The following is a 15561-nucleotide window of genomic DNA, read 5'->3' as shown; positions in this document are numbered from 1 at the left end:
CAAACCAAGTGACCTCAGCCACTCCTCGTAAGTCATGCCCTCTAGTCCTTTCACCATTTTGTTGCTCTCCTTTAGACATGTTCTAATATTGTTAGATTCTTCTTATGATGTGGAGCCCCAGACTGCACATCGTACTTGAGGTGAGGCAACACCAGTGCTCAACATGGTGAGACAGTCACTTCTTTTGACCTGTTAACTGGGCTCTGCTTGATGCACTCCCAGGATGTGGGCGCTAGGGCATCTTGCAGGCTCATATTGATTTCACCATCAACCAAAATCCACAGATTCCTAACTTATATCTCCATCCAGGATTACACTGTCCGAGCAGCAGAACCGTGCACCTCAACAGTGTTTGCGAAGTTGAGGGGAATATAGGGCAGACAGAAATCTTGGCTTGTAAGCAGGTGGAATCTTTGAGTTGTCTGCAAGTTCAGGGTGAAAAAACAGTGCTCTTTTCCTCCTGTCATCAGGTTGCTCACTTTTCACATACAGTAGATTGAAGATAAGTGTGGAGTCCTGAATTTTATTGCAGGAGAGAATCATCAGTGGGCAGATTAGAGGTGCGAGGAGGTGTTTGGTCAGTTTTTTATTGCTTGGCTTTGCAAATATGCCCTGTGGGTCACTCGTTTACATGCAAAGTTTTAGCTGATTGTATTTTATCCCTTTTATCTGAGATCGAGTGTGTTCAAATGCTGCTGGATTCACATTCAGTATGAGCTTTTTGGACATCTGCTAGAATAACGGGAGTTTAAGTTTATGATTTGTTTATAAAGACTATCAGCGCTCTCAGCTACAGCTATCAACTCTAATCCACAGTTCTTCAATTCTTTAATATATTTATTATTTAAAATTAATTGTAGGATATATTATGTATAAAATCACTCCTACTCACTGAATGAACAAACTCCTCTTGTTACCCAGTGAGGCATGCTATAAAGAGGCATTTTTCCCATTAGTCCTATATTACATCTGTGAAGATGGTGTTTCCCAAGTAAGTTCTTTGCATTAGTGCCTGCAGGCAGTCACCTGCCCTCCCTATCTGACATTGTGTTTCTGCCCCGTTCGGTGTGGAAAGTACACTGTTTCTGTAGCCATGATTTTCCAAAGATGTACTGTGTGTGCCTCAGACTATGAGGTGTCCTCCCACCTTTGAGATTTTTACTGGTACTGTTCTTTATCTACTGTCTTTAAATGTGGTGTTTGAATTTAGGAAGCTGATCTCTCTTGCCAAGTAATATGGGGCTGAGTTGAATTAAAAATGACACGGATGAACCACAAGGGCCTGTTTTGTGGAACTCAAGAATGTAAACGAAGGGGATGTGAGCGGTGTTTGCTGCTGTCCCCAAAGGTGACAACGCTGGATGATCAGAATGGGAAATGCTTTTGAATGCTTGAACTTTGTTGGCAGCTAGATCTTTGGACAGTGTTGTCAACACAGTCTTTGACTTAGTTTTAAAACCTGACTGATGGATGGGTCTCACAATTGGAGGCAGTTTTCAGGACAGGCTTCTTTCTGATACGTGGAGTTTGCCTGAGCCTAAGTGTCAAAGCATTGATCACCTCCTCCTCAAAAAGATAATGGGATCTTGCCTGTTTTGAGAGAGGGGTTGAAAGACTAGTGCTCAAGCTAAATAAACCGCAGGTGACAAAGCTTCCATCAGCTCCAGTATCTCTGTTTTTGCTGGGTAGACATGTTGATTGCTCCTGTGGAAAAGTTTTGGGCCTGTAGGTAACTGGATTCTAGCGATCTACCACACAAAAAGACCAGGACATAGCTCATTTAAACGAAACAAAAAAAACTCCTAGAGGGAAAGAGGGAGGATTAATAAAACTTGTCAATTGCATGTGACTGAAAAATACATGAGGAGGGCTGTTACAGATGGCATAAGTTTAGTGTTATGCACTTCACTTTGCTTGTCTGTACCAACATGGATTTTTGAAGAGAGTTTGCCATTACTGCCATGCTTTAGCTTGAGGAGGATTGTAAAAGGGCCTGTGAGGCAAGGCTGTCAAAAAGAGTAATGACATTTGGTAATCCTACTTGGGATTCTCTTCCCTGAACATCTCAAAGTGTTTTTTGTGTCGTGAGTAAAGATACGACACGTGTGGACATAGAGAAGTATCTTTTCCTGCTATATCCTCAGTGAGCTAAAATGGCATAGTCTGTAGTGAGAAATGATGACTTTTCTCTTGGAGAAAAGAATCTATACGTAAAGGATGGTATTGTGTCACTACTTCTATTTGCTGATATCTAAGCATCTGATAGTTCAGAAAATAATAATAAAAATGTATTTCTACATCAAAACTTGCCTGAAATGAGAATGACTGGAAAGAAGAGCCACAGTAGGATGTATAGGATTTATCCATTAAACATAATGACAATTAAAAACTTACTGAATTTTATTTATGATGGAGCTTTTACCAGGTCATCTAAGTATTGTAAAGGTGGACTGAAATTATTGACAACAGTGAGGAGTGCTTTCTAAATTTCCAAGACTCAGTAGAGTGCGCCAACAGATTGCAGAGTGGTTCAAATTATTTTTTTTGTGTGTGTGTGCAGATGTGGAAAATGGCCAGATATATCTGTCATCCAACTGTTCCCCCAACCTTTTCTTGATACTGTTCTGGTACTGTTTGTTTTAATTCTATTTTATTTTCTGTTTGCCAGTGTCTGCCAACACATGCCTGGCATTAAACCCCTTCAGAATGAAAAAGGAGGAGTCAACTTTTATCCTGAAGCATTGATGAAAGGTGGTTTTATTTCAGCTGTTGGAAATGTTAACGAATGGCTTAAACTCAGCTGAATATAGACTGCTCACAGCTGCTTTACTCTTCTTTTTTTGGGGTAGGCTTTTTGACCCTCTGGAGTTTTCTGCTTCTCTCCATTTTTCTTTGTCTTTTTCTTTCCCTGTTGACTGCCACCCACATAGTTGCTCCTTCGGGTTCTTTCTCCAGCCAAGGAAAACTGGGCATGATTCCCTTGAGGGGATGATTCCCCTCTTCTGGGGTCTTCTGAGGAGAATTGATAGAAGCCATTCAAGGAGCTTTCCTTTCCCACAGGCTAACATCATGCTCTGGATAAAAAGACATGGACCTGCAAGTCTACCAACCTAATAGTATGGCAATCATGTCATCAGTGCCAACCTACTATGTCTGCTTACTGCTCATGTTAGTGATTTAGCTTAAACCAAGAATTAGTTTCCATTTCTCTCAGCTTTGTCTGTAGCAATTGAAAAAATTTTGTTTTCTCTTAATGAATTAAATAGAGGAGCAAGGTGTCTTGAACTTTTTTTTTCTGTCAAAAGACATTCTATATATGATCTCTTCTCTCAGGTGACCAGTGATAGGATCCAAGGAAATGGTTTGAAGCTGTGACAGGGGTGGTTCAGGCTGGATATCAGAAAAAGGTTCTTCACTGAGAGGGTGGTCAGGCACTGGGACAGGCTCTCCAGGGCAGTGGTCACAGCACTGAGCCTGCCAGAGTTCAAGAAGCATTTGGATGATGCTCTCAGACACGTAGTCTGATTTTTTAGGTGGTTCTCTGGGGACCCAGGAGTTGGACTCAATGATCCGTGTGGGTCCCTTCAAACTTAGGATATTCTATGATTCTATATGTGCTGAATAGCTGTTGTTTTTCACAGATGTACCTGAAATATAACTTGACTACATGAATCACACCGATGCATAGAATTTAATTGCATTGTTTACTTTAATCTTCTTCAAAGAGCCAAGAGCTTTTGAGTGTTATATTTGGAAATATTCGTTAAATCATTTTGCATATCGTGCAGCAGCATCCAAAAAAGGAAAAGAAAAAGCACACCTTATCACCTTATCATGTTTTTTGTGTAATTCAGTTCATTAGAGTGTTTGATGTTGATTTCATTTTGCCCACAACAGATTTTGGCTGAGCTTGTCAGTGCCTAATTAAGAGATTGTCATTGAAGTCTAAAGACTAATCAGGGGCTTTTAGTGCATGCCTCTGTTCAAGGGGACCTTTTGGTGTTTCGTATGGAAAGCACAGCAGATTTAGTGTTGTATTTGTCCTTTGACCCAAGTCGAGATAAATTTATCAGTTATAGGAAGAGGATGAAAACCCTGAGTAGAAAAAAGCCTGTTCTGTTTCTACCTTCAAGGTGTTTTGAGGAAAAGTTCTGTATAATGAGGGAAAAAGAAAAGCTATTTCACAAAATAATCCAACTGTTACCTACGAATGGGATTAAAAGTCCAGGGTACCTTTTTCCTGCTCTGTCTTATAAACCTTTGTTTCTTTCTGTTAGTGCTTGTGCAGTTAAACATTGAATCATTTCAAGATGTTGACTGCCTTAAAGCCCTCCCAAGAAATACGGTTTGTTTTCACAGATCATCTCTCTGAGCAGTTTCAACATGCAAGTAATACCAGTGCAAGAAAGGGAATTGTAACGCAGCTGCCTCATCTGCACTGAAGCTGTAATTCTTTGACACGTATTGCTTTGAATATACCTAACATCATACATTCCGTATGAGGCTGTCCTTAGGTAATTAAACTTGGAAAGTACTTCTTAGTGCATTGTTAGATTTCTGTTAATAACATTATTTTTGCACTAAAATCTGTGTGCACTGTTACAGCTTCCCTTTGGCTGCAGCTGGCAAGCTGCACGCAACTTTAGACATTAAATGATGGGATAATAGGGTATTTTATCAGCTGTGCAGTTTTAGTGAAAGGAGTTGTGTTTCTGGTCATACTGTGAAACCTGTTTACAGGTGTGTTTTTTTTTTTCCTGCATCCTCAAGGTTTAGGTTAATGTTCTAGAGTAGAGGTGAATCTCAGGGAAGATAAATGACAGCAAAATCCAAAAGACAAAACGTGTCTGTACCTTTACCGAACTGCACGTGACAGCTTACTGTGTTCAAGCTTTGCCCTGGTTGCTACTGCAAGATAGTCTAATTAGCACTTAGTTATCACTTCCTGCCTATTGCCGTGGATTAGCTACCACCAGGAAGGCTCAGCACACAAAAACCTAGAGCTGCCCTTCTGCATCCAAGGGAAACCTGCTTGGGTTCATAGGCGTTCTGCTGCCTTGATGGGGAGGGAGGGGTGTTCGAGACAGAGAAGGAAAGACAGGGGAACACTTACTCTATCTCCTTCTTAGCCAAAATAGAAGCCATTAAACACCTGTTTTTTTTTTTCTTTTTGTCTGGTTCAACGTTCCCTCTATGCTTGATCAGTCATATAATTTAGGAATCCTTCTTTACTCGGACAGGAAGGGACTAGATTGCCTAACAGGCTTTTCACTTAGTAATTTCAGTGGAGATTGTGTTTTTTGACAACATGCACAGGTGTGCGTGGATATAAATAATGTATGTTTCTGCATCTTTGGATCCAGTCTTAGCCCTCGTGTATTTTAGTCAACAGGTATAGTATTTGAACTGTACATTTACTGCCCAGATCTGTAAAACTAGTTTGAAATGTGCTAGTTTGATCCTCATCCTGCTGATGCAGTGTTGTATTTGTATGGGAAATGTGTCTTGTTCACTGAAGGTTCCACCAGTTTGTCTCTGGCACCTGAGTATGTGTGATGAACTTTTGAACCTGCAGTACTGCCTGTGGGATTGATACTGTTTTAAGTAAGTGAGCATTTGGGGTTTGCCTGGACATGATGTAATGAGATAATTGCAGAACCATTTGGCTTTTAACCGCAGACAAACTTTTTTTTTAATGTGCTCTATTTAGCTTAACGAAATAAAAATACAGTAATCTTAAGTCTCTGCTACTTCATCAAATAGTAGGTTGGTTGACACAAAACTCCCCCAAATCTTGCTTTGAAGGAATGTCAGTGTTATTTTTAATTGTCCCCAGCAGGAGGCTTTTTGACTGGAAGGAATCCCTGGATTTATCCCCTTCTCACAGTTCCCACGTGGCTGGGAAATTTCTCTCTCCTTGCAAACAGTGCTTTTGCACAACTTCTCCAATTTTTAGTTAATTAAAAAGGTTTAAGGAAGAAAAGTCTGTATTTTCTTTTGCAGAGAGAATAAAAAAAGGAGAAAGGTGTTCTGATTTCTTAAAGCACCTTTCTGCTGCCGATTCCTTGACTGTGCAGAGATTTCTGTATCACGACTTTGTAACATTGCAAAGAATAAATATTTTCTTGTTCTGCTTTCACACTTGCTGTCTCTCCCAGAAGTTTATGTTGTAGCTTGTGTTCAAATTCACATAAGCTGTTAGTCTTGAAGATCTTAAGAAGTTTTTTTAATCTGCATTTGAAGATACCTGCACTATAGTAATGCAAGATAGACTATGTTGTAGTGATGCTTTTTGTTTGTATTATGCAAATAAATATAGGGTGCAGCAAATGACTGCATACCCTTGCTGTTGGGCTGGTAGTAGCTGGAAAATCTAGGTTGTTCCATGTGTGCTAACATTTCTTTCAGATAACATTCATACAGTAGAATTGCTGACAATATTACTTGCATTTCTCTGAAGTGGGAATGTGCCCAAATTAACTGTGTAATCAAAGAGAGATACACACTGCTTTCCTGAATTTACCAAGTATTACACAACTAACTGTAATAGAAACATCAGGTTTCGAACTGGGGGTTTCTTTTATTATTATTTTTATTTGGATATCTACCACAGGTGTGCATGCAGATATTAAAAATACGAATTTAATAAGATGTGATTGTCATTAGTCACATAAAAAATAAAGTGTGCTCCCTCTGTCTACCATGTATGGATAGAGTCTTACAATGCACTGTTTTTATGGTTTCTGTATGAAATCGGGTTAAAACTGTTGATTTTGACTGCCCATTGGATTGTTAAGCATTTAATGGATTAATGTTACATAGCATTTAAATTATGGATGTTTTTAACAAGAAATAAATATCAGTTAACAATTTACAAGTCGGGGGATACGGTGTTGAAATGACCATACTTGTCTTTAAACCAAAAGAAAATAAAAGCATTGTATAGTGAAGACAACTTAATTTCCTACAAGGTACAGGTTTAATATCTTGATTCTAAATAAAGAAATAATAAATGAATGATAGCAAAGAGATTATTTAAATTTCTACCTCAATCACAGGCAATGCATAGCCTAGATTAAAGCACAGGTTGTCCACCTGTGAGGTGTTTCTAGCAGCAAGTAGAAGATTGGATTGCATAGGAAAAGAGAAGTTATAGTATTTTGATTTAAATATGTTACTGGACTTGATGCTGTCCATAGTGAAAATTTTCAAATAGCACTTATTTATTCCTTTTTTCTCATGTGTCCCACAGGTCATAAATGTTGATGGAACAATGAGGAAAACCCTCCTAGAAGATAAACTTCCACATATATTTGGGTTCACGCTTCTAGGAGATTACATCTACTGGACTGACTGGCAGAGACGAAGCATTGAAAGAGTTCACAAGATAAGGGCTAGCAGAGACATTATTATTGATCAGCTGCCGGACTTAATGGGCCTTAAAGCAACAAGTGTTGCCAAAGTGTTTGGTAAGCCTGGGCTGGCTGGATCCAATGGTGAATGGCTCTTCTAGAATTCCCTGTTGACAACCCATAGAGTTAACGTATTTTGAAGATTTGTGATTACATTGCACTTCCTCTCAGCCTTCCCCTTCACACTGTCTCCGTAATACACTAATATCTGTTTTGTTTTTGTTGTTTTGTTTTTAAGGAACTAATCCATGTGCAGAGAACAATGGAGGCTGCAGTCATCTATGTTTCTTTACACCCCAGGAGACCAGGTGTGCCTGTCCCATTGGCCTTGAGCTGCTGAGTGACATGAAGACTTGCATCATTCCTGAAGCCTTCTTAGTTTTCACAAGCAGAGCAGCCATTCATAGGATTTCCCTTGAAACCAATAATAATGATGTTGCTATTCCTCTTACTGGAGTCAAGGAGGCATCTGCTCTGGATTTTGATGTCTCTGATAACAGAATCTATTGGACTGATGTTAGTTTGAAGGTATTACTGACATGTGAATTCCCTGAATATAATGCCACAGAGCAGTTCCTTTGATCTAACAAAGGTCTCTGTTACATGATCTATCCTGCAGTTGCTAGTGTTGTCATTGAATTGCATCCAAGGAGACTCTTGGAGTTGAAGACAGTTGCATTGTTGAATGCACAGTTGGGTGACAGGCATGTTCCTGCTTCAAATAAAAATCCAAAGTGGTGTTTGCTCATACTGAGTGCTGAAGTCTCAGATGCTGCATGGGCTGCATCCGTATATGTCCCTATTCTAGAAATACCATTTTTGTGTCACGTAGTAGAGTAATTCAAGCACCAAGCTTGGCAACCCCCCAGGCTTTCTACCCCCTTACAGATTTGACTTGGAAAACAATCTTATTTAATATTAACAATTGGCAAGAGAGCTTTGTATTGGTTGTTGTTAGCCTATGACTCCAGCTTGTCACAGAGCGGGTCAGGGAACTGGTCTAGTCCTCTCCATGCCGTGTTAATTGCCCCCTGCCAGCCCCCACCTCTGTGTCATTGTGTTCCCCAACAGTTTGAAATTTCAGTTTGATGTGTTCTGGTTCATATCCAGGTGCATGCTGAAGTGAACATTGTGGTGTTCATCAGTGTTACTTAACTTCTTGAAGCTAATTAAGTAACGGTAGAAAATGACACAGTCACTTCACTGGAGCTGAATTCCTCTGTTTAGCCTTTTAATGTTTTTTTCCAAGAGCAGTTGAAGTTTCCTTGCCAAAGTGCCTAAGCCATAATAGGAAAAAACTCACCTGTAGTGATGGCAGGGCTAGTGCAATTTTCATAGCCTCTCTGGGAAGAGTAATGAGGGTTGTGCTTCAGCATTAACAGTGCTGCTTGTAGTGTGGATACCTTCCTAGGAACAGTGCCAGCGTAACAAATTAGTGTGCTGCAGACACGGTTACTAAATAAATCTCATGCAAGCATGTGGAGAGCTGGGGCTACAGTTGTCTTAACCATTTGTAGTGGAAAATACATTACTTGAGCTGCGTCAGGTCCCACTCTTACTGTGCAGAACTGGACAACATTTTACATGTCTGTGGCCTCCTGAATTATCCAGGAATACTGTGTTTTCACATACGTATCAGCATAGATTTCAGCATGCCTGGGCTTTCCTTCCCTCTGTCCCCCAACTTTCTGCAGTTTGGCAGTAGGCAGTGTAACTTCAGAGCCCTCTTCCTGTTTCCATAGACAGCTCCCCTTGATGACCACTGCGTCCCTAAAAATATAGCACATGAATTCTGGTTTTGACATTTACCTTTAAAAATATAAAACATCTCTTATTCACACATGTTCATTTATCAAACGATTAATAAATTAATACCTGAAATTTTAGCAGGCAGTTAGGAATAAATGTAAAATGTTGAGTGTTAACGTGATAACAAGGCAGGGTAATTGTACATTGGTCCTGGATGTTCCCAAAGGTTTATTTGGGCATTGTTCATTGGTAGGAGGAGCTTATTTATATGTACTCAGTCCTTACCCTATGGCTTGTTTAGCTGACTGTATATAACCAAAATGTAGATGAGAGCGATTAACTTGCTCAAGGTGACTGATCATGAGAGAAAAATAAATTCAGGTTTTGTTGAATTGTGATGCATTCCTGAGAATTAAAACATTAGAGAGAATTAAATACTTTTAAAAAAATAAATACTTTTATATGCAAATGGCAGAGAGGAAGACGGGTCAAGGAAGAATCTGCAGATGTACAGTGCTTTCTGAAAGTCACGTCCTCTTAAGATGCTTTGAACTGGTCATCAGAAACTGTACTGTTAACTTTTCTGAATATTCAGGTCTTTTTATCCTGTGAATTCCTATGTAGTTTTCTTTTAAACAGACATTTATTTTGAAAGTGTAATATTGACTGATTGTTGTTTTTACTACTAACCTCTTTTTGTATGCCAAACTTCATAATAACTACTTATTTTGTTTGAGTATCCATAAATACTGAAATATTTTTACACAACTGTTTTCCAGACCATAAGCCGAGCTTTCATGAACGGGAGCTCTGTTGAACACGTGATTGAATTTGGGCTAGATTATCCTGAGGGAATGGCTGTAGACTGGATGGGAAAGAACTTGTACTGGGCAGATACTGGAACCAACCGAATTGAAGTAGCCCGCCTGGATGGACAGTATAGGCAGGTCCTTGTGTGGAAGGACTTGGACAACCCACGGTCTTTGGCTCTTGATCCTACCAAAGGGTAAGGGATAGTGTTGGTTTTCTAAGTTTTATGTGCTCATACTCTTACATGACAAGATACTTGGCAGTTTATATAGCTTCATTTCTTCAGGGTCTTTGAAAACACAAGGTTTTGTAAGCTCCACAACCTTATGGGTTTCAATGAAAGTTTGGGAGTTGTTGATCATGTTTTTCTGTCTATGTTTAAAAAAGGGATGCTCTAATATATACTAATTAACTGCCCATAATCACATGGGTTATTCCAAATTTAAAAAAAAAAAAGAAAAAAAGAAAACTTGAAAGCAATGAAATGAAAAATCAAAACATAGAGCCGAACTCAAATCTCACCTAGCTGTAATCTTTCTTTCTGTTCTGCTTCTCGTTTCAGGTACATGTACTGGACAGAATGGGGAGGTAAACCTAGGATTGTTCGAGCATATATGGATGGAACAAACAGCATCACTTTGGTGGATAAAGTGGGTCGTGCCAATGACCTCACTATTGATTATGCAGACCAAAGGCTATATTGGACTGACTTAGACACCAGCATGATCGAATCGTCAAATATGCTAGGTATTCTGGCTTTAAATTACATTGGCGTTACTCCATCCAGTACAGAAATATGCACTGGCCACAGTAAAACAATTGAGTAGATTTTTAGAGTGTTTTAATTAAATTCTTGAAATGATTGTCTCCAAACTAACCCTGATTTTTTTTTGAATGGTGATTCCATAAGATTCCATAATGAACTGTTAAATCACTTATCTTTTTCTCTAAAATGTTGAGTCTGTTAAATATATTAGACTTAAAGCATGTATGTTACTAATTTGTCGTAAGTAGTAACTTGAAAGATCGAAATAATATGATTTATATTAAATCTGCATGTATGTTTTCCTTGTGAGAGTAACCAGAGAGTTAAATGCTTGAGGAGATGATAATGATAATAATAATAATAATGAAAGCTTCCTAAATTAATAACCATGTGGTAGTTTTAATAACAATAGTGAAATATAATCCCATTTTAACCTTGTTTCTCTGTATTGTCATGAAATTATGTGCACTTTACGAAATTAGAGATATGACCTCTGAGAAAATGAACACAGCTAACAGGTTCATTATAAACTAGCTTTGACTTTTCAGTCTTGACACTGATTTTCTGTCAAACTATTACCCAGGTCTCTCTTCCCAGCTTCAGACTAATTTTGTTAGTTCAAAATCCAAACCAAGGTACTGCTTGGCATTCCATCAGAGATGGAATCCAGAAGCTTGTGACCTGACATCACATGTCCCATTTCCAAAGAGAGGCCTTTGTTAGATGGGAATTAACTAACACCTCTGGGATTCCAATATAAAAAGCAGGGTTTGTGTGGCAAAACATACAATATTTAAGCAAACTCATACAGGATTGTTGCAGCAGTGCTCTGGCTGATGACACACACAGTTTCCCTGCAACTCACTTACTTTTATTTTTAAATCTTCTGTGAAAAGCTACCATTACAAAGACTTTTTTTAAGGTGTTATTGTCTGTGCGTATCTTCAGAGTATGGAGAACCTACTACTAGGTTTTATATGCTTTTATTTGAAGATCTTATGCTATAGTTGAGAGAGGAAAAAAAAAAGAAACCTGGAAAAATCTGTTAATGGAGAAAAGGCTTTCTCACATGTTCTGAATGAACATAAAAAAAAATGAGTTGTATCAGCATTTTGACTTAACCTTTGCACCTTCTTATGCTTCTGTACACATATACAGAGCTGCAGGACTTCAGTTTTAGCCGATGACCTAAATGAGTTGAAGTAATTGTTTTGATAGCTTCTTAGTAGGCCACTGTGTATGTCCAAGAAAAAGAAGCATTAGAAAGACTCACATACTATTCTGGTGATGTGACTGTATGTCAGTTTCAGCTTATGTATGCTCTCTATCTACAGTAAAAAAAAAAAAAAAAGTTTATTCACAAGTTGGCATTAGAGCAGGATGTTTAGGAAAAGGATGTTCTGAAAAGCCATAACAAAAATGGATTAAATCTCTGGAAAACAAAGCCATACAGTTTTGGATTCCAAGGCTAGCAATGATTTTGCATCACTTGTATTCGTTGTTCTGGGATAAGTACTGCTGAATGGATGTTGCTAGTTAGAAATTGCATGAAGGTTTTTTTCTTTATCTAGAGTTGTGGGTGGATTTTTTTTTTTTGCTTTTTGTTTGTGTATTTTCATATACTGCATGATCTATCAAAGCTAAGCTGCTGCATTATACTTCGAGAAACAAAATAGCCAGAGGCAAATTTGGATTAGAAACTGATTGTGGTATTGAGAAGAAACACAATATTCAAATCATCTGTGGTAAATTAAGCTAGTTCTAAAGCTGAAACTATGGTTAACATTAATTTGTGGTGAGAAAGTAGGAGAGGAGGACTGCTGAAGCTAACAACATTGTATGCTTGTCCTTTAAGTTAGATTGTAGGGTAGGCTTCTAGCAAGTGGGCTTAATGGTTAAGGAAATGTTATTAGACTAGAACTTGACTTGCATTTTGCACTGCTGGCCTCCTGGCTAGGATGGATCTGCATGACAGCTGGCGCTAGAAGCATCTACCGTACCAGCAATAAATAATGTACTCTCAAGTGGATGATTGAATGCTGTCCCAGCTTATTCTTGTCCATTATAAATGTTACCCAGCAGGCCAAAATCACTGTTTTGGGAGATTTTTCTCCATCTACTGCCTAGTAAAATTCAGGTAGTTTACTTGCTTCCCTTAAAAGAACCTCTACCCTGAATTCATCACTGTAGACCAGGATTGGTCTAAGTCCCTGAGAGTGTTCAGGATATCTGTGTGCCCTTAACTTGGACACTTGAGATGCCTAAAAGTAGTTGGGAAGTTTGCCTCTATACTTAGTTCTAGTATTTTATAGAAAAAAATGGCTTAATGGGTTTTTAGTTTTTTTGTTTGTTTTCCATTCCTTCTCCAGTGTTGGCTGAATGAGAGAGGGTGAAAGGTAAACTGAGGCGGGGAAAAAAGGTCATGTTCTGTAAAATACAGCATTGAATATTTGTTTGAGGCAGGGAGAGATGATGCTGATGAAGGCTACATCTTCACTTGATATAAAGTGGCAGAGATTCAGGGAGTTTTGTGCTTGAAAATGTTTTGGAGGCTGATTTATAGGAAGACCTTACTTTAGTAGTGAATCTCTGGCAGAGGCCATCTAATGCTCTCGAGGTGTTAAATCTGTTTTGAATGTTGCTAACTGAACCACTGAGTGTGAGAGTACTGGGATTTCTGCCAAACAAATGGTTTCCAAATCCTTTGGGGTATCTTTGGGGTACGTTGAATTGCACTGCAAATAATTTGTTTCTTGAGTGAAACACTGTAATTTCTTATCGCTCGTTCTCTTTGAATCCCAAGTTTGCTATATGTTGCTGTTGTACATATTATTTTATTATTATTATTGGCCTAAGTCTTGGAGCTGATAACATTCTTGAATATGTCTTCCAGTATTTATTTGGGATGTTAAGTGTAAGACATAGAGCAATATTTATTTAAATGGCAACACATTGGCACAGTTTCAGATTGCTCTATAGGCAAGAAGTTATCAGGATAACGTTTTTGAGTGCTAGTGTTTAGGTTACTTCTTCAGCAGGTACTGTTTCATAATGAATCCCCTGATGCGACTGGTGAATTGAGGTTTTATTTTAAAAGGGGAAGGAAAAACTTTTTCTTAATGTCCATCACACTCTGTTTCATGACTTGGAAATTGTGTTTTAGTTGATTATCTTTATTTTTGCAGGACAAGAACGAGAAATCATAGCAGATGATCTACCTCATCCATTCGGATTAACCCAATACAGTGACTACATCTACTGGACAGACTGGAATCTTCACAGCATAGAAAGAGCAGACAAGACCAGTGGGAAGAACCGGACACTTATTCAGGGCCATCTGGATTTTGTGATGGATATATTGGTCTTTCATTCTTCACGTCAGGATGGCTTGAATGATTGTGTGCAAAATAATGGCCATTGCGGTCACTTGTGCCTTGCCATACCAAATGGATTTAGGTGCGGCTGTGCTGCTCACTATACATTGGATCCCAACAGCAGGAACTGTAGTTGTAAGCCTTTTTGTTTGCTAGTATATTCCTCATTGCTTGTGGATGTCATGTGCTTGTGATTCCTTTCAATACAGGAAAGTGTTGTGGGTTAATGCTGGTAGGTAGCTAAAAACCACCCAGCTACTCTTACTAACCCCTGAGGACAAGAGTCAGAAGGATAAAATGGAGAAAACTTTTGGGGTGAGATGAAGACAGTTTAATAGCTCAAAAAAAAAAAAGCTGTGCAAAGCAAAGTAAGGAATTCATTCACTACTTCCCATTGGCAGGCAGATGGTTAACCATTTACAAGAAAACAGGGCTCATCATGTGTAATAGTTAAATGGGAAGACAGATGTCATAATTCCAAATGCCACCCTCTTCCTCCTCCTTTCCCCCAGTTTTATTGCTGAGCATGACACCATGTGGTGTGGAATAGCCCTTTGGTCTGTTTGGGTCAGCGGTCCTGGTGGTGTGCACTCCCAAATTCTTGTGCAGCCCCAGGCTGGTGGGGCAGCGTGAGAAGCAGAAAGGGCCTGGAGGCTGGGTAAGCACAGCTCAGTAATGACTAAAACATAAATGTGTTTCAGTCATAAATCCAGAATATACCACTGTATGGGCTGCTGTGAAGAAAATTAAGTCCATCACAGCCAAAACCAGGACAATCTGTGCCCCTTACATCATACATTTTATGTCATGCTTGGGTCCAACAATATCCAATACATCTCCATTAACCACCATCTTCTGTTCTGTCCTATAATTTTCATACATAGATATTACTCCCTGAGTCTACAGGCTTCCCACGTAAAGATGTCCATAAAATGTCCAGTTAGTTCATTTAGCCCATGACTTGGGTTCTGTGTGTTAAGGTGGTCACTCAGGACAGGAGAAAGTGTTGTGTGGAGTTCTTGGACGTCAAAACCAGATCATCTCAGGTCACTGCTGCATTTGCGCTGCTTCTTTGAGGCTTGTTTGAGTGGTTCCTGCTATAATAGTTCCTGTAACATGCAACTCAAATCGTGAGTTGCAACCATTTAAAGGTATATATAATCTCCATCCCTGGTCTGTTTGGACCAGGGTATAGGGCTTAACATTGCAATGTACTCCTGCCCTTGCCCCTTTTCTGGCATGGATTTATGCATGGGTAGAGGTGGAGCTGTTCCTGTATGGTCTTGTTCATGGGCTGCAATCCCTTGAGGGGCACATTTCCTGCATCATTGTCTTATCCACAGCCACTTTGAGGTGATCTAGGATGGCCTTATCCATGGCCACAGATGCTTTGAGGTATACCTGCACCAGTGTGGGCTTACCTATGTCCACAAAAGCTTTGGGGTGCACC

At 39.2% G+C, this 15561-nt stretch overlaps 1 protein-coding gene across 4 annotated transcripts in view; it reads left to right on the top strand.

Moving 5' to 3' along the window:
* The window catches only part of LRP5 (LDL receptor related protein 5), a 170364-nt gene that overhangs the window by 122850 nt on the left and 31953 nt on the right, over positions 1 to 15561 (top strand). For all 4 annotated transcript variants that reach the window (XM_048059683.2, XM_013185662.3, XM_066997956.1 and 1 more), the window contains exons 8-12: positions 7253 to 7469; positions 7651 to 7940; positions 9941 to 10167; positions 10534 to 10718; positions 13923 to 14246. In XM_048059683.2, the coding sequence (XP_047915640.2) occupies positions 7253 to 7469; positions 7651 to 7940; positions 9941 to 10167; positions 10534 to 10718; positions 13923 to 14246 (1243 nt within the window). The remainder of the gene's footprint in view (positions 1 to 7252; positions 7470 to 7650; positions 7941 to 9940; positions 10168 to 10533; positions 10719 to 13922; positions 14247 to 15561) is intronic.

Source organism: Anser cygnoides, chromosome 5, assembly GCF_040182565.1.
Source record: "Anser cygnoides isolate HZ-2024a breed goose chromosome 5, Taihu_goose_T2T_genome, whole genome shotgun sequence".
NCBI lineage: Eukaryota > Metazoa > Chordata > Aves > Anseriformes > Anatidae > Anser > Anser cygnoides.
This window is presented reverse-complemented; position numbering and strand designations above follow the sequence as displayed.